This window comes from Alnus glutinosa, chromosome 2 (genome assembly GCF_958979055.1).
Source record: "Alnus glutinosa chromosome 2, dhAlnGlut1.1, whole genome shotgun sequence".
Classification (NCBI taxonomy): domain Eukaryota; kingdom Viridiplantae; phylum Streptophyta; class Magnoliopsida; order Fagales; family Betulaceae; genus Alnus; species Alnus glutinosa.
Window position 1 is genome coordinate 4,835,385 of NC_084887.1, and position 21,778 is coordinate 4,857,162.

The 21,778-nt window shown below is 34.8% G+C and overlaps 2 protein-coding genes and 1 pseudogene across 2 annotated transcripts; all 3 read left to right on the top strand.

Annotated features, from left to right (window-relative positions):
* Positions 1–7,000: 7,000 nt before the first annotated feature.
* Positions 7,001–10,059, top strand: LOC133860202 (probable terpene synthase 9). The gene is made up of 7 exons (XM_062295848.1): positions 7,001–7,315; positions 7,401–7,647; positions 7,740–8,112; positions 8,192–8,410; positions 8,538–8,676; positions 8,818–9,066; positions 9,211–10,059. Exons 1-7 carry the CDS (start codon positions 7,001–7,003, stop codon positions 9,508–9,510), a joined length of 1,842 nt encoding a protein of 613 aa, XP_062151832.1. The 3' UTR covers positions 9,511–10,059.
* Positions 10,060–11,687: 1,628 nt separating this feature from the next.
* LOC133860203 (uncharacterized) lies at positions 11,688–15,335 on the top strand. Its single transcript, XM_062295849.1, has 5 exons — positions 11,688–12,609; positions 12,781–13,435; positions 13,530–14,089; positions 14,218–14,498; positions 14,646–15,335. The coding sequence occupies exons 1-5, from the start codon at positions 11,688–11,690 to the stop codon at positions 15,333–15,335; spliced, it is 3,108 nt and encodes a 1,035-aa protein (XP_062151833.1).
* Positions 15,336–15,445: 110 nt separating this feature from the next.
* On the top strand, positions 15,446–19,733 carry LOC133860204 (probable terpene synthase 9; annotated as a pseudogene).
* The last annotated feature ends 2,045 nt before the right edge of the window (positions 19,734–21,778 follow it).

A 21,778-nucleotide genomic window follows, 5' to 3' on the forward strand; every position in this document is an offset into this window, starting at 1 on the left:
TTTTATAGATATGTTCTTCGAATGTTGTCACTATCACTAAGATAATAATCATAAATTTTTTTCCTTAAATAAGGATCGGTTGGCACATTTGCTAAATCTACCTCAATACGAGCTCGTTTAGAATTTGATTGTACCTCAATTGAATCATTGTTCTCTATAATCTCAGACAATTACAATTATATATTTTATACAATTAAAATATGAAACAAAAACTATATATATTCATAAACAATTAAATATAAAAACAATTATTAAAAAAAAATCTAAATATAAAAGAACAATAAATTGAAGCTTAAATCTTAATAATATGAAAATTTATTACATACTTAAAACTAAAAGACTGAATTTTGTTTAGAAATTATTTTGAACGGCTAATCTTTGAAAGCTTATTTAAATGGTTGAATGTTTTGAGTTGGAATAAATACTATGAACAAATCCATCATAGCAAGTTCTTGTACAATTCTACTTCTTAGTCCGAAAATTTCTAACTTCTAAAGCCACACCCACATTTTTGGTTGATTTATGGTATATTTCCTTCAATATTTTTGGTTGATTTATGGTACTAATACCATAGAGACTCAAATGTAGTCTCAAGTCTGTTGACTGGACTCTTGAGTTCTGATGACTTTTAAGTTCTATACTGTGCGTATCAGACTTTTTACTTGTTAGGATGTTCTTTTGTAGCTGTAGTCTCAAGTCTGTAGAGACTAGAGTTGTAGACTTGACTGGCATGGACTCTTGAGTGACTGAGTCCTTAAAAAATTTGACGACTTCTAAGTTCTATACGGTGCGTTTTGCATTGGGATACAAAAAATAAAAAATAAAAAATAAAATTACCCTATCAGCTTGTCTTCAACCTTCGACTTCGTCTGTTCAACCTCTCAACTTTGTATTCTTTTTTCTATTTTGACATATTCACATAAACGTTTATGAGTTATGATAGTAAAACCCACGGTAAAGGGTGGGCTGCGTGGACAAGTTTGCCCGTTGATAAAATGTTAGAAGGCATTCCAGCGTTCAGGGGCATAAAAAATAATTTATGCCAAGAATTAGAAGATTTTTTAAGAGGCGAGGGGGGAACATTTTACCCTCCTCGACCCCATTCCTCCGCCTCTGCCATGTGTGTAGATCCCACCTTACGTCAAAATTATGCATTTATAATGCATGTGTCAGCAGTATCATTACCCTTATGAAGGAGGAAGGAAGACGCAGGTTATCCTTTAAAGGCGCAGATATTCTTTACACGTTAAAAAATAGAAAAATAAAAAATTATATTATATTAAGTGATCGCCATTCGCCCTCGTGATCTTTGCTTGGTTCCAAAGAACACCATTGGCAGACCATCTACAGCTATACAGTCTGATCGATGTACGGGACACATGCAGGTATTAAATAAGTGAAAAAGAGGCCAGATATATAATTAGGGACATGACAACCCCGACACACAATGGTGTGGGGCCATGTGAATACTGCACCGACTCTTTAATTGCCTCGTGCAGTAATGATTCTTCAGAGGACCTGTCTTTTTCGTGCATGCGTGTAGAATCCATACGTACGAGCTTTTGAGTCACGTGGGAATATTTGGTGACAAACACGGAAACACCCCCAAAATATTTGGTGACAAACACGGAAACACCCCCACACCCCCGCTTATCTCTTTTATTTCCATTTAAAAAAAAAAAAAAAAAAGCACTCTCCACTTCCCCCCTCCTCCTTTTTTTTTTTTTTCTTTTTTTTTTTTTTTTTTTTTTTTTTTTTTTTTACTTTTTATGTGACTTCATTAATTTTTTATTAATATTCAAATAAAAAAAATTCACTATAATATAATTTTTTTTTTATTTTTTCATACAAATTCTTTTTACTTTATATTATATTAATCACTTCTTATTACTACTCAAAAAAAATTTTCAATTCAACAATTTTTACCAAACACCCCAATAGCAACAATCGGATATTTCCAAAAAAAAAAAAATTAACAACAATTGGAGAAGTAATTCATGTATAATTTTTTTTGTACAACTTTCACACAACTCAAATACATTGAGTGAAACCCATGTATAAAGGTCATGTTTGGAAACGCCCTGCCGTGTGCAGAGTAGTGAGAGAGAGAGATTTCAATTATTTTTTTTTTATTTTATTTTTTCATTTCTCAATAACAATCAACATCAAAACATTCTAATTTTTTACACTTTTTTTATTACATCAATAATTTTTTAATTATTATTTAAATAAAAAAAATTCATTATAATACAAAATTTTTTCACTTTTCTATATAAACACTTTTTACTTCATATCACATCACATCTATCATTTTTATAATTTTAAAATTAATAATTCACTAATAACCTACTACTTTGTACATGTATGTCATTTACTAAAAAAAGCCATAAATTTTGCCAAATATGTCTAAATTAAAGTAAAATTGTGAAAGAATCATTTCACACGACAATTGGGGAGTCCACAGTCTGTTCTAGTTCTTGAGAAATGTGTAAGGTTTCCTTGTTTCTATTTCTGCGGACAAAACACCGAACAAATTGTACAAGTTGTTAAGGGACCACCACTTAGAGTACTATAGAATTGAAAACCTCAAAAATGAGGCTTACCACAATTAGTACTAAAAATGTGGTTAAAAAGATTTCACCTGTTTCTATTTCTGTGGACAAAACACCTAACAAAAAGTGAAAATTGTACAAGTCAATGGACCACTTAGTACTGTAATTGGTTACGGGGGTGTTCGCTAAGCTTCAAAACATTCTCCTCATATATTTTTAGTTTTTTTTTTTTTTTCCATTATAAATATATATATAAAGAGCATACATCTCAATTACTATATATTTTAACTACTCATTTTCATTATTTTTCTTTTAACTATTATTTCTTTTTCCAAAACATCTATATTCTATAGTCATGTGCACCTTTTGTTCTCTATTTTAACTAAAAAAATCAAATTTTATATTTTAACTACTCATTTTTTCAAAGCATCTTTATCCAATTGTCTATTTTAACTATTCACTTTAACTATTCTATTTAAATATTCTTTTTCAATGACTTCTACATTTTTTTTGTGAGGAGAGAAAATGTTAGAAATTGAAAAATGCTTTATTTTTACATTTGGTGAATGAAAACTAAGCATTGTACCTGCTCACCAAATGTTCAGACCAAATTCGTTTAGTGAGCTACAATGCTTACTAAATTTAGTTAACACTAATATACATTATAGCAGTTCACCAATTTTTCAACTAAAATAAGTATCTAGATACAACCTCGTTTACTAACACCTTCTAGGAGTGGGCAGAATATCTGATTGCCGTCTCCCGACCGCTACCGATCTCCTACGAAGTTTCGATGGTCAGTAGTCAGAATAAAAAAATTGTTTCGATGTCAATTCGGTTAGATAGGCGGTTGAATTTTTACTTTTGTCATTTAATTTAACCGAATTGACTTAATTCACTTTGACTCTCAGTTTTTTGTATCACAGCTTGTTTATCCAAAAAATGCGTCCAATAAACACTTGTTTAACCCAAAATATAACCGTTTGAGCAAACAAAAAATAACCCATTTTGGCCCATAAAATTAAGCTTGGCCCAATATAAAAAGCTCACAACTATCCGACTTCACTAACCGACATTTAACAGACTTTACCGAATTAACTAACTTAACCAATTTTTTTAGTTCGGTAGTCGAAAATACTCCTTTCGTCAACGATTTAATTGATAGTCAGCCTTAACACCTTTTCTATTTCTTTTTTTTTCATTCCTACCAAAAAAAAAGTAAAAATATTAATAAACAATTTTCAATACAAAATAATCAAAACTATTAGATTAAGTACTCAAAAGACTTTTTCTACAAAATCATAAATAATAGTAATAATAATAAAAATAATAAATAAATAAACCACGTCCTTTAAAAAATGTTATCCAACTATCTATACCAATCATCCAAATTTGGGTCCCTACCAGCCAAAAGGCTGTCATGTTCATTGAATGCATTTGCTGTACGTAACTCAATGATTTGAAGTTGTGGCGATAATATTACTCATACATTGCATACCAATAATACAATTCAAATTTAATAATAATAATAATAATAATAATAATAATACAACCCGAATGACTCTTTGACGGTTGGTTTGACATAGTATATCAGTCTTGTTTGGTAAGGGAAGAAGAATTAGTTGAGGGAGTTGAAAGTGATAGATCTGATATAAAATAAAAAGAATTTGTATAGAAAAATAAAAAAATAAAAATTGTATTGTAATGAATTTTTTTTATTAAATAATAATAAAAAATTATAAATGTAATATAAAGTTTAAATGTTTTGAAATTAAGTATTTTTGAGATAAGTGAAGATTATTTCTCTTGCCAAACAAGACCGTTAGGTTTTCTTAAAAGAAGTCCAATGACGAAACAGTCATAACGTTAAAAAGACTCAAAACCGTAAAACTTGTTAATGATAAAATGCCATAGAAACTTGATAATGTCCGACAGGCAAAACCATAAACCAATTTTTTTCATCACATCAAAACTTATGAATATGTTTTAATGTCAAATGGTAAAAGCATTTGGGTAATTTTTTGTACAACTTTTATATAATTTTTATACAATTCTAATAAATTTTTTTAAGATATTGATATTAAATATTTAAATTTTATATGCAAAAAAATAAATTCAGTTAATTATAAAAAAATTAATTAAAATTATACAAAAATTATGTATTAATTAAAATTAAAATTATTCCGAGCATTTTCAGCAAAAGTAATAAAGCTGGTACGTAGTAACCAACGGCGCGCAAAGGAAAAATGAAACTGTACGTTTGTTTAGGGAGAGAGACAGAGACAAAAAGAGCTAGAGAGAAACAAACAGCACAGCCACTGCCATGGAGGCATCACAAAGAGACAGAGAGATGGAGTAGGGAGAGGAGAATCTCACGGTGATCGAGAGCTATCAGCTATATGTATATCAGCTACCTCAATCATTCGTTTTTATTTTTATTTTTTATAATTTTTTATCGCATTGTATAAGTGGTAAGGTAATTTTTTATTATTTTTTGAGTATTAAAAATAAAATAAAGTGGAGAACCACTTTATTATTTAAACAAGGTAGTGAAAAGTTGTATTAAAAAAAAAGTGGCAATGAAGCATTACTCGCTATAATAAAGTGGCCCCTATAGTTACGTATGTCAGAAACATGTAAGCAGTGATGGAGGATCAAGGCAAAACACCAAACCAAACCGTAAAAATCAAAGTTTGAGAACAGACAAACACTTGGTGGTCACGAGGGTGAACGTTGTTCCGATCCTGTTTCCTTCTTTGCAGGAACCAAAACAAGTCAGGAAGCAACCCATCAAAATCCCTTATTGTCTCTAAACGCACAACGATTTTCCCTCACTAGGGCCTTGTAGACAGGATTGAATTGGAAAAGAAGCCGGTTCTTAGGTTCAAGAAACTCATACTCAAAAGCTTTGATGTTAAGGGCAATCCGAGCCCTCATCACAAATGAGCTTGGCCATGCACCAAGAAGCTTCACTTCACTTTTTGCCATGATCAATTACTTCTCTCTTCCAAAGTTGCCAGTTTTTGAGAGTCACAAAACCTATTTAAAGATGATCTGCTTATGAGCGTTTGTTCCTTGTGTTTGGCACACTTTTGGTTTCCCGCAATAGCTGGGAATGAAAGAAAGAGAGAAAAAGAAAAAGAAAAAAAGCAAAAAGTTTGTATTCTACGGCTGAGATGTAGTGTAAAAACTATCGCGACATGCAGTAGCCAGATCCAGTAAGAGACAATAGAATATAAAAGAAATAGAGTTTACTTACAAAAAAATAAAATAAAATAAAGTTTGATGACTATTGACTAAGAAAAGACTCAACTCTTCTATTTGACTATTTGTACACTCCACTCTCCACTTACTTGTGAACTGTGATAACATTGAGAGTAGGAGTGACTTTTTTTTTGTAATTTGTGTAAGTAATTTATGTTGATAATAAATTATAATAATGTTTAAAGCTTTAAGAGCATATTATCCCAGTAAAGTTTTACGAGAACGCCAATAAGTATGCAATTCATCCAATTGAAATTTCTCAATTTTATTACAAAAACTTTTTTATTTTTTATTTTGCATTTTTTGAATCTTGGGCCAGTGATTTTCTTTACTTCTTTTATTATTTTTTTTTCCAAAAAACTTTTTTTTCAATATTTCTTATTAATTTTTAATTTGAAGGGAATAATTAAAATATAAAAACTAGATTATGTTTAGTTTACTTAAAATTTGGTTATATATATATATAATATTTTAAAAACTAGATTAATAATTTTTAAGTTTTTAATTTCTTTAACTTTTTAGTTTTATATTAATAGTTTTTTTTATAATTTTTTTTTTAATAAAAAAGGTTTTTTTTATTAATTTTTTTTATTTTAGGGTTTAATATAATAAGGATATTATAAGAATATTTCGACAAAAATGACATTTTTGGGACACTTTGATAGTTTGATGGGTCACATTAGTACATTTGAAAATTCATGAGGCTATACTAAAATCGACTGTTTGTTCAGGAATCTTTTTTATAATTTTTCCTTTATTTTAACAATATTGTTCCAATGGTTAGTTGCAACAACATGTCATGTCAGTAGTTTGTAAAATAGATATGAGATAAAAATGTAATTTCAAGCATTAATCATAAAATTAAGAACACATATTGAGGGTTGGTTTGATAATGCATATTGGGTTTGCTTTTTTATTTTTAGTGAATAAAAAAGAAAAAATAGCATTGACAAACTGCAAACACAAAACACTCACAAAATAAAAATACTTATAATTACTTTACGTTTATATCATATCGCAACATATTTTCAACTAAAAAATAAAAGGCACCTCCTAAATAGTTTTATCACACGAACGGGAAAGTTTGAGGGGATTATACACTAATCAAAGTATTTTTGGGTCTGAAATTATTAATTTTGTAGTCCTCCTTATAATGAACGTACATAACTAATAACTTTGCCCCTATGCTAATCTTTGTTCTATATAAGAAGAAGGTTTTAGATATTTTCTGCAATAATTGTTTCAAGTTAGTTGTTCGTGACATTAACATCTTCCTGATAGAAATAATGTTTCTCTGCCTCCCTAGCTCCTGTTGCGTTACAATTAATCGGCAAAGAAAATTAGTTTCCCAAACACACAGAAGAAGAAGCCTGCCAACAATCCTGTCCGCCATGATTGTGTCAAAGCTCAGTGAGTTAACACATCCACGGCGATCAGCTCAGTACCATCCTAGCGTTTGGGACCTCAAACTCATTGAATCCTTAAGCACTCCCTATACTGTAAGTCCACTTGTTGTCATTTTCCTTCCGTATAGTCAGATAGTACTTTCTTCATGATCTGCATGTAATTACGGTTGTCTTGCAGTATGAATTGTATGCCACCCGATTGGAGGAGTTGAAACGAAATGCTAAATGCTTGCTGACGTCCAATAAAGACCCTTCTGTCCTTTTCAAGCTTGCTTCCACGATGAAGCGGTTAGGAGTTGCTTACCACTTTGAAAATGAGATTGAAGAAGCTATTGGTGTTTTGTATCCGGATGTCACAAGCAATCTTTACTCCACTGCTTTGCAGTTTCGAGTTTTAAGAGAACATGGTTTTTCGATTAGCTCAGGTGATGACATTGTTTCACAAAATTCCATGTAGCTTTCATTTTCTTCCAAAGGGCTTTAAACAACTCATTTCTTAGTGATTTTCGCAAGACAGATGTGTTCGACAAATTCAAAAGCTGCGGTGGGAGATTCATGGACAGCTTAAGCAGTGATATGGAGGGACTTTTGAGTTTGTATGAAGCCTCTCATCTTCGAATGCATGGAGAAAATACTTTGGAAGAAGCCAGGGATTTTAGCATCGAAAACCTAAAATCATTAATGGAAAAATTGGACAGTGATTCAGCTGAGCAAGTGAGACAGTCACTGGAAATCCCCTTGTATTGGAGGATGCAAAGAATTGAAGCACTAAACTTTATTGATGTCTATCAAAAGGATACTGCAAAGAACTTGACTCTGTTGGAGCTGGCCAAGTTAGATTATAATCTAGTGCAATCCATATATCAGCAAGAGCTTGAGGAGTTAGCAAGGTAAAACTTATTTTGATCCATATGCTTCAATGGAAGACTTCCCGTTAGATAATTAACATTTTTGAATTTGATTCATTAGGTGGTGGAGAGACTTGGGTTTTAAAGAAAAGCTACCTTTTTCAAGGGATAGATTGATGGAGAATTATTTGTGGGCGATGGGGATCATTTTTGAGCCCCAGTTTTCGAAGTGCAGGATCGGCATCACCAAATTTGTATGCATATTATTAGCTATTGACGACATGTATGATATATATGGATCGCTAGATGAGCTGAAATGCTTCACTGATGCTGTGGATCGGTACACGAACAAAATAAACATGATTATCAACGCTCCTATAGTTTCTTTTTATTTTGTCCAATCCATCACCTAAATCACAAATATTGAACCTTTTTTCTTGTCTGTCGTTTTCTAATATTTTGAGCAGATGGGAGATGAAGGCGATGGATGACCTTCCCCAATACATGAAGATTTGTTACGTTGCTATGCTTAACTATGTTAATGAAGTGGTGTTTGATGTCCTCAAAGATCAGGACTTGGATACTTTCCCCTACATTAAGGAAGCGGTAAGAAAATTGAAGTTAATTCTTCAATAGGGTGTATGTAGATTTGATCAATTCTGTTTAACTCTATCGGCAATAATTAACAGAAACACCTTTGTGATGGGGCATGCAATGTCTGATTGGCATTCATTATTTTCATTGCAGTGGTCAAATCTTTGTAGATCACATTTAATAGAAGCGCGGTGGTTTTCCAATGGATACACTCCAACTGTGGACGAGTACATAGAAAATGCATCGATTTCTGTGGGTGGTCCTGCAGCAATCGTCCATGCTTATGTACAGCTTGGGTGCACTATATCAAAAGAAGCACTAGATTGCTTCAAGCACGATTCTGATCCAATATATTGGGCATCCCTCATAACCAGACTAAGTGATGATTTGGGGACTTCAGAGGTACAAATATTTGTAATTAAGTTTGTTAAGAAGCTGTTATAAGCTGACCTATTAGTCTTATTTTATTTGACAATGGTAGAAGTAAATATTTATTATATTCATATCACTTCCTACTCTACTTTTATTTGTTTCTTGTATTGGTAGGCTGAAAGCAAGAGAGGTGATGTGGCGAAATCCATCGAGTGCTACATGGTACAAGAAAGTGTATCCAAAGAAGAAGCTCAAGATTACATAAAGAGATTGATCAGCTACTCATGGAAGAAACTGAATGAGGAGAGTGCCAAAAGTTCCCTGCCAAAATCCGTTGTGAAGATGTCATTGAACATGGCGCGCACTGCTCAATGCATCTACCAACATGGTGACGGGCTTGGGACATCGACTGGGGTGATTAAAGATCATTTGACCTCGTTAATTGTCAAACCTATCACTATTGAAAAAACTTAGTGTATGGGGATGCAACAAGGAAGATTCACCATGTTTGTGTGAGCAATGCTCAGAATGATATTTGCTTCCTAAAGCACAGAATTTCACATGCTAATGTGTAGCTTTGTCATTTCCAAGTTGTTTTTAGGTCAGAACTTCAAGTGCTTGAAAAATTAGGGCGATTAAAGTTAAGCTCTTGGTTCGACGGCAGAAGGTGAACCGACTACGTTCAGCCAAGTGGGCTTTGGGAATGACAGATTGAGATCTGGTGCAATACACGTCCTATTGCAGTACTGCAATAAGGCAGAAATATGTAAGTGTATGGGTGGGCCTCTGCTATTTGAGCATGTGTCTAGAAGCCTAAGGAAGTGGGGTTTGAGCTACCCCGCTCGAGCAAGTAGTGCCCTCTCCTATGTATACTTACTGTTGCCCTATTGCATTGTTCAATAGGGAAAAAGTGTCGCACTGAATCGTAACCTTAAGAGTACCAGCAGCAGATATCCAACCATTTTTTCTAAATGTAGGGAACAGAATAACTTTTTGCTTTCCTATAAAAACAATATTTCACAATAGATTCCCTTATCTTTCTCTATATCAATCAAATACTATTTTTTTACTCTTATTTTTTTTTCTTACTTTCCTACATTTTGTCATTTTACTTTTTGTCATTTTTTTATTAATATATAATTCATTGGGTAGCACTGTAGTTACCCAAGGGTTTAGGAGAAATATAGGAAAACTGATGTGAGGTGGTTTTTTGTGACTTTTTTCAAATTTTCCCTATATTTAGGGAAGGGGATCACCTATAGGATATCTGCTACTAATGCTCTAAGAAGGGATTAGACGTGTTTCATTTCTTAGCCCCCCCCCCCCCCCCAAAAAAAAAGAAAAAAAAGAAAAGGTTATTGGATGAAATCTATGAGACTATTGCTAGAGATATTACAACTTTCATCATAAGTCTCTTATATAAAAAAAAAAAAAAAACACCGCAGTACACATGACACTTACCATATCAACCACAAAACAATTACATTTATCTATCAAATTTTATTGCTTAATTTTTTTCACTACTAAAATATTGCGAGATGAGTTTAAAAAAATATTATAATAAAAGCTATAATACCCAAGCATTTTTCAATCATGATGTAACTTGCGGTATCGATAGTGATGGGATTGAAGTATGTGGCACAAATAGACCATGCATGAACAAAACAAAAAGTCCCTCCATTTTTGTTTTTTGTTTTTTAAGAAAACTTTACTTATAACTTCTAATCTTTTATCACTTTTGCAATTAGGTTTTCAAATTAGTATCCATCTTTTTTTTTTTTTTTTTTTTTAATTTCAACCATTTGTTAGAATTTTTCATTAAATCCTATCAAAATTCCCAAACTAACCCTGTGTTTTTTTTTTTTTTTTTTTAAAAAAAAAATTACAAAATTTTCAACGATTCAACCATGGTTATTTTTGAAAATTCCATAAAATTATGACCAACACATAAAACCTTGCAATTTTTTTTTTCCTCATAAAAACAATGAGGGGTATTTTGTGAATTTTGACAAGATTTAACGGGAAATTCTAACGGAGAGTTGGAATTGAAAAAATGGATATTCTAAATTGACACTTTTTAAAATTTCAGTACCTAATTACAAAAGTAATAAAAGATCAGAAATTATAAGTGAAGTATTTTTTTTTTAATAAACCTTAGATGAGATACAATAGGAACACTTCGTCAAAAATATCCTTTAACCCCTCGAATGAGCCGTAACGTTGGGCAAATAGATCGTCTTGAATAATGAGTTCACCTATCTATATGATAATTTGATTTTACATGTATCAACATTTGTCGCCATTGTTGGGACACTTTTAGCGTCGACTTTTTAAGGTCGCCACTAATGATCATTAGCGTGAAATTATTAATAGTGACATATCGCCGCTAATAACCTAATTTTTTGTAGTGTCTATAATCAATTTATGTTGACAAGACACCGAACAAGAGCATTAGACATCAAACAGTGAGAAGTTAGGCTTTCTAACTCATTTGCTCATATTGGGTTAGAGGACGCCGAAGAAGAGAAATTCACCCTTCGTACCCCTACTACTTTCCTGGATGTCTTTGAGAAGGCTTTATCTTCTAAGGAAATGGGTAAATTGAAGGTTGGGGAGCTAGATGTGAGGGGATTTTCTCCTACTCAGTTATGATGAGGCTTCTTATTTGGAATATAAGAGGTTTGAATCAACCCCATAAGCAACAGGAGGTGAAGAAATGTATTAGACAGTTTCATGTTTCTATCCTTTGTCTTGTTGAAACAAGAGTCAAAGTGAATAATGTGGTCAGAATTAAGGATGTCATTTGTCCTTCTTGGCAGTTACTTAATAACTATTTGGCTCATCCTTTGGGAAGAGTTTGGATCTGTTGGGATCTTGGAATCTTCTCCATTGATGCTGTCTCCATTAGTGAGCAAGTGATTACATGTAGGGTTAATGCTATCCAAGAGACTTATCCATGGATTTTATCTGTGGTTTATGGAGCTAATCACGGTCTGGATCATAGAAGGATGTTAACTGAGTTGGTTAGGACAAAAGATTTAGTTGGTTGTCAGCCTTGGGTTATTGCAGGAGATTTTAATGTTATCAGGTTTCCTCAGGAAACTAGTGATAATAATCTGTCCACCTGCTATGAAAAGGAGTTTGTCGAATGCCTTCAGGTCTTGGAAGTGGAGGATGTTCCTGTCACTGGCTGTTTTCACACCTGGATGAATAAGCAGGTAGATATGGACTTTGTTTCCAAGAAGTTAGACAGGGTCCTTTCTAACCTTGAATGGTTAAGGGTCTTCCCTAATACTTCGGTGGATTTTATGGAGAGGGGGATCTCGGATCACTCTCCTACACTTATGTGCATTGGGAAGCTACCTAGTTTTGGTCCCAAGCCGTTCAAATTTTTTAACTTTTGGGCTGATCATGCGTCTTTCCTGGATTGGGTGGCTAAAGGGTGGGCTACGGAAGTTGAGGGGTACTCTATGTATCAGCTCTATGTCCAGCTCAAAGCTATCAAGGCCACTTTAAAGCTCAAAAATCTCGAGGTTTTTGGGGGGTTACAGCAAAAGGTTGAAAGAGCTCGGTGTAAGTTGGCATTGGCTCAATCGGGCTTCATTAATTCTCATGGGAGCAGGGAATGGTCTCTTAGAGAAAAGGATTGCCTTCATGCATACCCTTCTCTTGTAAATGCTGAGGAGAATTTTCTCAAACAGAAATCCTAGAATCAGTGGTTGAATTTGGGGGATGGTAACTCAGCCTACTTTCACAATCTTGTTAAAGTCAGAAATGCTTCTAATCTTGTGAAAGTCCTTAAGGATGATCAAGGTTCTACTGTCTCGAAGCCTCATCTTATTAACGAGCTTGTTGTTGGCTTTTATGAACTTCTTGGTCATTCTTCTCATTTCTTTTCGGATTCAAAAGCTGACAGAGTCTCTCAACTTATCCAGAAGAGGTTTTCTTCTTCTTGCATTGATGGCATGCAAGCTACTGTTTCTAGGGAGGAGGTGAAGAGAACTGTTTTTTCCATGAAGGCCAGTAAAGCCCCGAGTTCGGATGGCTTTTCTGCTAGTTTCTTTCAAAAGGCCTGGGCTATTGTTGGTAGGGATGTTACTGATGCAGTCCTAGAGTTTTTCTACTCGAGGAGGTTATTGAGAGAGGCTAAAGCTACAATTATCACCTTAGTCCCTAAGAGGAAACAGCCTTCTGTGATGGGTGATTTTAGACCTATCTCATGTTGTAACATTGTGTATAAGGTGATTACTAAGATCCTTGCCAATCGGTTACGTCCGGGTCTGAATGATATAGTCAGCTGGAATCAATGGGCGTTTATTCCACAGAGGAGTATTGCTGAAAACATCCTCTTTGCCATGGAGCTCGTGAGTGACTATCATAAAAGCAAGGGTAAGGCCAAGTGTGCTTTAAAAATTGATCGATCTCATGAAGGCTTATGACTCTGTTAGCTGGAAGTTTATTCTTCACTGTTTGTCTTGTTTTGGTGCCCCTAGAAAGTATGTTGCTTGGGTGAGAGCTTGCATTTCCAGCCCCTCATTTTCTATTGCCCTTAATGGTTCTTTGGTAGGCAATATCCAAGGAAGGAAAGGGCTTAGACAAGGTGATCCGATCTCACCTTATCTGTTTGTGTTGGCCATGGAGGTGTTATCTAGGCTGTTGGCTGAGGCCTCTATGGATGTGGAGTGTTTTAGGTTTCATCCTAAATGCCAAAAGTTGAAGCTCACACACTTGTGCTTTACTGATGATTTCTTGATCTTTTCTACTGCTGAGCTTGAGTTCATTCGAACTATTCATAGTATTTTAGGTGAGTTTGAAGATCTTTTTGGCCTTAAAGCCAATCCTTCTACAAGTTCCTTCTTCTGTTCGGGGGTATCGAAAGATGATAAAGCTGCTTTATTGGAGGTGTTGCAAATGCTGGAGGGATCTCTTCTTGTCCAGTATTTATGGGTTCCTCTCATTACTAAGCGGTTATCGGCTGTTGATTGTGGGGTTTTGGTAGCCCGTATCTCAGGGAGGATTGACTCTTGGTTGGTGAGGCATCTTTCCTTTGTAGGTCGGTTACAACTGATTTCTTCGATGCTCTTTAGCCTTCAAGTGTACTGGGCTAGAATCTTCATTCTGTCAAAGAAGATCATCGGCTCCTTGAACAGAAGTTTAATAGATTTCTTTGGTGTGGAAAAGATTCTAAGGCCAAGGCTAAGGTGGCTTGGAATAAGCTATGCTGTCCTAAAACTGAGAGGGGTCTTGGCATTAAGAGACTTGAAGAATGGAATAGGGCTGCTATGTTGAAGCATATTTGGAGTCTTTTTGCTCAATCTGGATCTCTTTGGGTTGCTTGGTTGCATTCCTATTGGCTTAAGGGGAGAAGCTTGTGGAATATAGCTATCCCCAAAGTGTGTTCTTGGAGCTGGAAAAAACTGCTCAACCTCCGTGAGTTGGCTAAGGAGTTCATCAGTTTCAAAGTGGGAGAGGGTCATTCCATCTTTCTTTGGCTTGATTGTTGGCATCCAGCTGGGAGATTCTTGGACACTTATGGCTTTCGCATTGTGTATGACACTGGTAGCAATCTGGATGCTTGTGTTTCCTCGGTTCTTATTGATGGGCGATAGGTTTGGCCTCCTGCTCGGTCTAATCTCCTTGTGGAGATTCAGAGCCGGTTGTTTGATGTTCCTATTGAGGAAAGAGACATTCCAGTATGGAAGGCTTCTAAAGGGATCTACTCTTGCTCTGGAACCTGTAACTGTCTTAGGACTAAGTTTACGGAAGTTGCTTGGAGTCATGTGGTTTGGTTTAACTTGGCAATCCCTAGATATGCATTTATCTTACGGCTTGTTTTCAGGGGTGCTCTCGTCACCAAGGAGAGAATGTGTTGTTGGGGTTTTGAGGGCAACACTTTATGCAGATTCTGTTATGGGGGGCAAGAGTCTATAGATCATCTTTTCTTCCTTTGTAGCTTTTGTCGGCGCATATGGAGAAATTTGATGGCCCTGTGTTTGGTTCAGCAACCTTTTACCGAATGGGACGATGTTCTGCGTTGGTCGTGTTCCCATAAAGGCCGTAGCTTGCAGGTTCTAGTCTGTAAGTTGTGCTTGGCGGCTACTGTTTATCATTTGTGGAGGTTGAGGAATGACTTGTGTCATGGGAATACCTCAAGGATCGAAGAAACTCTTGTTGCCCAAATTCAATGGGAAGTGAGAAGTAGACTTTTGTTTCATCAGAAGGGTGGGAGGTCGGCCATGGCTACTCAGCTGATGCAGATTGGAGATTGTAGATGTTTTGTAGTTGTTTTGTGTTGTTGATAGATTGCTAGCTGCTTTTCTGTAAGGCTAGTTTAGCTTGTGTTGAGTTTGTTTTGGTGAGATTCCAGTTTTAATTGGAGAGAATGTACATACAGTGTTTGGTTTATAAAATGTTAATTCATCCAAAAGAAAAGGTCGTCTTGCAGTATGAATTGTATGCTACCCGATTGGAGGAGTTGAAACGAAATGCTAAATGCTTGCTGACATCCAATAAAGACCCCTGTGTTCTTTTCAACCTTGCTTCCACGATGCAGCGGTTAGGAGTTGCTTACCACTTTGAAGAGGAGATTGAAAAGGATGTTCGTCTTTTGTATCCTGATGTCAATACCAATCTTTACACCACTGCTTTGCAGTTTTGAGTTTTAAGAGAACACGGTTTTTGGATTACCTCAGGTTATGACATTGTTTCACAAAACTCCATGTAGTTTTCATTTTCGTTCAAAGGGCTATAAACATCTGATTTCTTAGTGATTTTGGCGAAGCAGATGTGTTCGACAAATTCAAAAGCAGCGATGGGAGATTTATGGATAGCTTAAGCAGTGACATGGAGGGACTTTTAAGTTTTTATGAAGCCTCTCATCTTGGAATGATTGGAGAAAGAAATACTTTGGAAGAAGCTAGGGTTTTTAGCATCCAAACCTGAGATCATTAATGGGAAAATTGGACAGTGATTCAGCTGAGCGAGTGAGATAATCATTGGAAATCCCATTGTATTGGAGGATGCAAAGAGTTGAAGCTCAGAACTTTATCGATGTCTATCAAAAGGATATTGCAAAGAACTTGACTTTGCTCGAGCTGGCTAAGTTGGATTAGAATCTAGTGCAATCCATATATCAATGAGAGCATGAGGAGTTAGCAAGGTAAATCTTACTTTCATCCATATGCTTCTGTGTTAGGGAAATTCCCAGGGACACTGTTGGAAACTCCGGAACACAGGGTAGGGTTCAACGGCTATAAGCAGAATAGGTCCAGACGAAGGAAGAGGAGAATTCAAACATTAAACAGGGGCTTTAAATGAGGGAATCAACTCATTTAAAGCCCTTGTCTTACTACTCGGTGTCAACCGCCGCCATTCGAGAAAGCAAGAGCTGTAACAGGAGATGACCATCTGGGTCCGCGGGAGAGGATTAATTAGTAAAAGATAAGCATCTTAGAGTAATAAATGGCTGTACGGATAAGAAAAGGGGAAGAATAACCAGATAAAAGGTGGTCCAAAAGAGAACAGAAAAAACACAGGCAAAAACTCTCTTCTCCTAAAAAAACTATCAATTCCTTCTCGTTAAATTTCTTCTAACTTGATCGTCGGAGGGGGCGTGGTCGGGAAACCCCGCCGGTCCTTTGTCTTGCAGGGAATTGAAGAAATCCCTTCGAGGCTTAACGTCTCAAGCAATCCGGAGTCCGTAGACCAATCAGAAGCGGACACGTCACATTCCAAAATTTAGCTTCAACAGCTTCAATGGAAGACTTCCCGTAAGATAATTAACATTTTTGATTTGATTCATTAGGTGGTGGAGAGACTTGGTTTTTAAAGATAAGCTACCTTTTTCAAGGGATAGGTTGATGGAGAATTATTTGTGGGCGATGGGGATAATTTTTTAGCCCCAGTTTTTGAAGTGCAGGATCGGCATCACCAAATTTGTATGCATATTATTAGCTATTGACGACATGTATGATATATATGGATCACTAGATGAGCTAGAATGCTTCACCGATGCTGTGGATCGGTATAAGAACAAAATAAACATGATTATCAACGTACGCTCCTATAGTTTTTTTTTTTTAGTCCAAACCATCACCTAGATCACAAATATTGTAACTTTTTCTTGTCTGTTGTTTTCTAATATTTTGAGCAGATGGGAGATGAAGGCGATGGATGACCTTCCCCAATATATGAAAATTTGTTACGTTGCCATGCTTAACTATGTTAACGAAGTGGTGTTTGATATCCTCAAAGATCAAGACTGGGATACTTTCCCCTGCATTAAGGAAGCGGTAAGAAAATTGAAGTTAATTCTTCAATAGGGTGTATGAAGATTTGATCAATTATGTTTAACTCTACCAGAACATCCTTAGATTTTCTATTTTATAAAGGAGAGAGAGACACAAATTTTAAAAATTATAGACGGATTTTGAGAGGGAAAGAAGAAGATAAAAAAACTTTGTCTTATATTTGTTTGTAGTGGCCTATATAATGTCAATTTTGCAAACATTAATTGTTAATTCAACGGTCATTAATTATAACTCTTAGATAATAATTGTTATTAACAATTACTTAAGTTTAACCAGAGATAAAAAATAATTTAATCTTATAGTTGACTTTACTAACGGTCAAGTAAATCCAACCGTTAAATCTACTTTACAAGCATCATACGATTTAGATCAAATCACCATATCTTATGATCATGACTGTCAACAATTACTAGTCATGATCTAAACATTCCAAGCTCCAATGCTTCATGCTATGTGCTAAGTGTGCAACTAAGGCGGCACAAAAGCGCCAATAGCGTCCTTCGAACCCATGCCATACATGTGTGTGAGCGAACGCGTGTATATCTCATGCTTTGCACCATATTAATGTATGCTTACAAGCTAGTATATATTGTTTGATTTAAGACAAAAGCTTGGTGTGAGTTAGACATTATAAATGCATCCATTAATTTCTTTCTTTCTCATGTGAGACTCTCATCTTCCAAGACTCTTTAAATGCCTTCCACTATAAAATGTTCCCAAACCATAAACAAACCATAAACAAATATATATATATATATACTAATTTTGAAAACTTTTTATCAATCCCCCACAATTTTCAAAATTAAGACACAACTTGACTAGAATAGGAAAACTCCTACATAAATGAAGGTGTCTTGAGGACCTGAACATTCACTTAGTGATTTCAGAGTTAATCAAGATTGCCTAGTAGAAAAGCTTTGAACCAATATCCTATTTGACTAGCCAAACATATCTCACACACGTTGTAAAGCCACCAAAATGAATTAATAAGAATAATAAACTTGGAGATACTGGCAGTTCTTCCAAAATTAATTAACTTGTAATTAACTGGAAAAAAAAAAAAAAAAAAAAAAAAAAAAACTATCATCTCACATGTATCAGAGTGAATAAAATAGTGGAAATCAAAAAACAATGATCTAAGCTACAATTAATACCTAAAAAACATATCTTAACAATTACAATCTAAAATCCATAAAAAGATAATAATTGCTAACTATCACAAAATACAATACTAAGATCCACAAATACCAAAATACAAGGCTCCAATGACAATATAAGGCTCTTTAATTTAAATTTAAGGCGAAAATATCTACTAGAACTACCAAGATCTTCTCACGCGTATGTGGCCAGGACTTGTTTCATCGAACTCGGAGCTCTTCTTATTTATATTCAAAATCAGCTTTCTTTTTGTGGTTTGTTTTTAAAATAGTCTTTCTGCTGGTGAACGATTGTTATGTCGGGTTTTTATTTGTGATGGTAAATGTGTTTTCTACCATAATTGTATTGAGAGTAGATATCAGATTCCTTTATTGTTCCGTAAACTTAATGACCCAAAAGATGTACCCTAAATTTAGGGTAGCAAAAGTGATTCCCTTCACATTATTTTAGTATAAAAATGCTTTATCTTTTCTGTCTATTTCTTCATTCATTTATTTGAAACAATATTTAAATGATTTATTTTTCATCTCTTTTTTCCCTACCATGTAATTTAAATAATATTTAAATAGTATAGAGAAATGATAAGGAAACTACTGTGGAGTTTATTTGAATTGGAAAACAAAAAAAAATAGTTTGGTTCTTTAAATTTATAAAAAAAATAAAAGAAGCTGCGGCTAATGCTTTTACAAAAATAGTTTTGTTGGTTAAAGGTTTATGGGGGTGAGGTTGTTCTTCAATGGCTGTGCTGGTGTAATATGTTCTCTTTAGGTTTTATATATATATATAATACATTTTTCAACCAAAACGTTTGAAAAATGCCAACTTTGACGAAAAATGCCCATAATACATTGCCACATGTCATTTTTTAATTAAAAAAAAAATTAAAAAACTAAACTAAACTAAACTAAAAAAATCTTAAATTTTATATTAATTTTTTTAAAAAAAAAAATATCCTGGAGTGGCTCACAGGCCACCCCCTTCCCTTCCTTTCTTTTTTTTTTTTTTTTTTTTAAAAAAAAAAATTAAATTAATTTTTTATTAGTTTAGTTTTTAAATTTTTTATATTATTATTTTTAAATTTTTTATTATTTTTTAATTAAAAAACGACACGTGTGCGGGGTATTGTAGGCATATTTCGTCAAAATAGTCATTTTTCAAATGTTTTTGTAGTTTGAGAGGCCGGAGTTGGAGGGTTTACAGTTTGTGGGGCTAGTTAAAAACGGGTGGTAATTTAGATTTGGAGTCTTTTGTCTTATCTTTATAAGCCTTATCTTCACAGAATTTGAATTGGGTTGTAGAGTCCAAACTGAATAGGACAATACTTCTTCATTTGATTACATACTATTAGATGAGTAATGATTGAATACCACCCAAAGATACAACTTTTCACCACATTGCCTATGTGGCAAGGTGGTCCCCCACTACTTTTTGAATATTTTTATTTTTTAAAAATAAATTAAGGTAGGGGACCACCTTGCCACATAGGCAAGATGGTGAAAAGTTGTATCTTTGGGTGGTATTCAATCATTACTCCTATTAGATACCTTATCCCATATTTGATGGGATATGAGTCTTTTTGGAGATAACAACGGGTCCTGTACTTAAGTCTAATCTGGCCAGACCAACCCGATGGGCTCGGCCCCCAAAACTACTTTAGGCCTACGTGTCTTTCAGGCTGATTATTTTCCCAACAGTTACCCTCCAATTCTCTTATTTGAATTAAAAAAGTAAGAGAATTAAATACCTCACTTTTTGAATCTGGATCTTCTATAATCTGTATCTAACAATTGCCACATCTTTCAAGGTTATTCAAAAAGAAAAGGGCTTAACATACCCAAAGCTTCTGCACCGGTGGTGCTTCGAAGTCCGCTTCCACAAAAGTCATTGTTGGCAGGTGCTCAGGCACCGAGATGACACATAGCTCGAGGTGCTCAGGCACCGAGGCAATACATAGCTCGAGGTGGTCAGGCACCAAGGTGATACATGACTCAAGGTGCTCAGGCACCAAGGCAATACAAAGCTCGAGGTGCTCAGGCACCAAGGTGATACATGACTCGAAGTGCTCAGGCACCGAGATGATAAATAGCTCGAGGTGCTCAAGCACTGAAGTGATACATAGCTCGAGATGCTCAGGCACCAAGGTCATACATAGCTCAAGGTGCTCAGGCACCGAGGTCATAGATGTCTCGAATATTTTGATCTGAACACCACCATGTAGCTTGGTTTCACCAGTGAATATCTTCTGTTTTTTTTATTATTATTATTTTTTTATCTCCGAGACGAGGAGGGAAAAAAAAATTTTGTTTTGGCCTTCGGGACGAAGAGGAAAAAATCTTTTGTTTCGACCTCCAGGACTAGGAGGGAAAAATCTTTTGTTTCAACCTCCGGAACTAGGAGGGAAAAATCTTTTGTTTTGACCTCCGTGACTAGGAGGAAAAAATCTTTTTTTTTTTTTTTTTTTTGACCTCCGAGACTAAGAGGAAAAAATCTTTTTTTATTTATTTATTTTTTTACCTCCGAGACTAGTAGGGAAAAGAACTTTTGTTTTGACCTCCATGACTAGGAGGAAAAAATCTTTTGTTTCGACCTCCGAGACCAGGAGGGAAAAATCTTTTGTTTCGACCTCCAGGGCTAGGAGGGAAAAATCTTTTGCTTTGACCTCCGTGTCTAGGAGGAAAAAATCTTTTGTTTTAACCTCCGTGACTAGGAGGAAAAAATCTTTTGTTTTGACCTCCGGGACGAGGAGGGAAAAAAAAAAAAAAAAAACTTTTGTTTTGACCTCCAGGACGAGGAGGGAAAAAAAAAAAAACTTTTGTTTTGACTTCCGGGACGAGGAGGAAAAAAATCTTTTGTTTTGACCTCCGTGACTAGAAGGAAAAAATCTTTCTTTTTTTTTTTTTTTTTTTTTTTTTTTACCTCTGTGACTAGGAGGAAAAAATCTTTTGTTTTGACCTCCGGGACAAGGAGGGAAAAAAAAAAAAAAAAAAAAAAACTTTTGTTTTGACCTCCGTGATTAGGAGGAAAAAATCTTTTGTTTCAACCTCCTGGACTAAAAGGGAAAAATCTTTTGTTTCAACCTCCGGGACTAGGAGGGAAAAATCTTTTGTTTTGACCTCCGTGACTAGGAGGAAAAAATCTTTTGTTTTGACCTCCATGACTATGAGGAAAAAATCTTTTGTTTCGACCTCCGGGACTAGGAGGGAAAAATCTTTTGTTTCGACTTCCATGACTAGAAGGAAAAACTCTTTTGTTTTGACCTCCATGACTATGAGGAA

Bases quoted from the DNA above. Each gene is read 5' to 3' on its own strand.
- LOC133860202 (XM_062295848.1), top strand. From the start codon at position 7,001: ATGCTAATCTTTGTTCTATATAAGAAGAAGGTTTTAGATATTTTCTGC. The intron at 7,648-7,739 runs GTGATGACATTG...TTCGCAAGACAG, and splicing joins TGGTTTTTCGATTAGCTCAG to ATGTGTTCGACAAATTCAAA. The intron at 9,067-9,210 runs GTACAAATATTT...TTGTATTGGTAG, and splicing joins ATGATTTGGGGACTTCAGAG to GCTGAAAGCAAGAGAGGTGA.
- LOC133860203 (XM_062295849.1), top strand. From the start codon at position 11,688: ATGAGGCTTCTTATTTGGAATATAAGAGGTTTGAATCAACCCCATAAG. The intron at 12,610-12,780 runs GTAAGTTGGCAT...ATGGTAACTCAG, and splicing joins AAAGGTTGAAAGAGCTCGGT to CCTACTTTCACAATCTTGTT. The intron at 13,436-13,529 runs GTGTGCTTTAAA...TGGTGCCCCTAG, and splicing joins AAAAGCAAGGGTAAGGCCAA to AAAGTATGTTGCTTGGGTGA.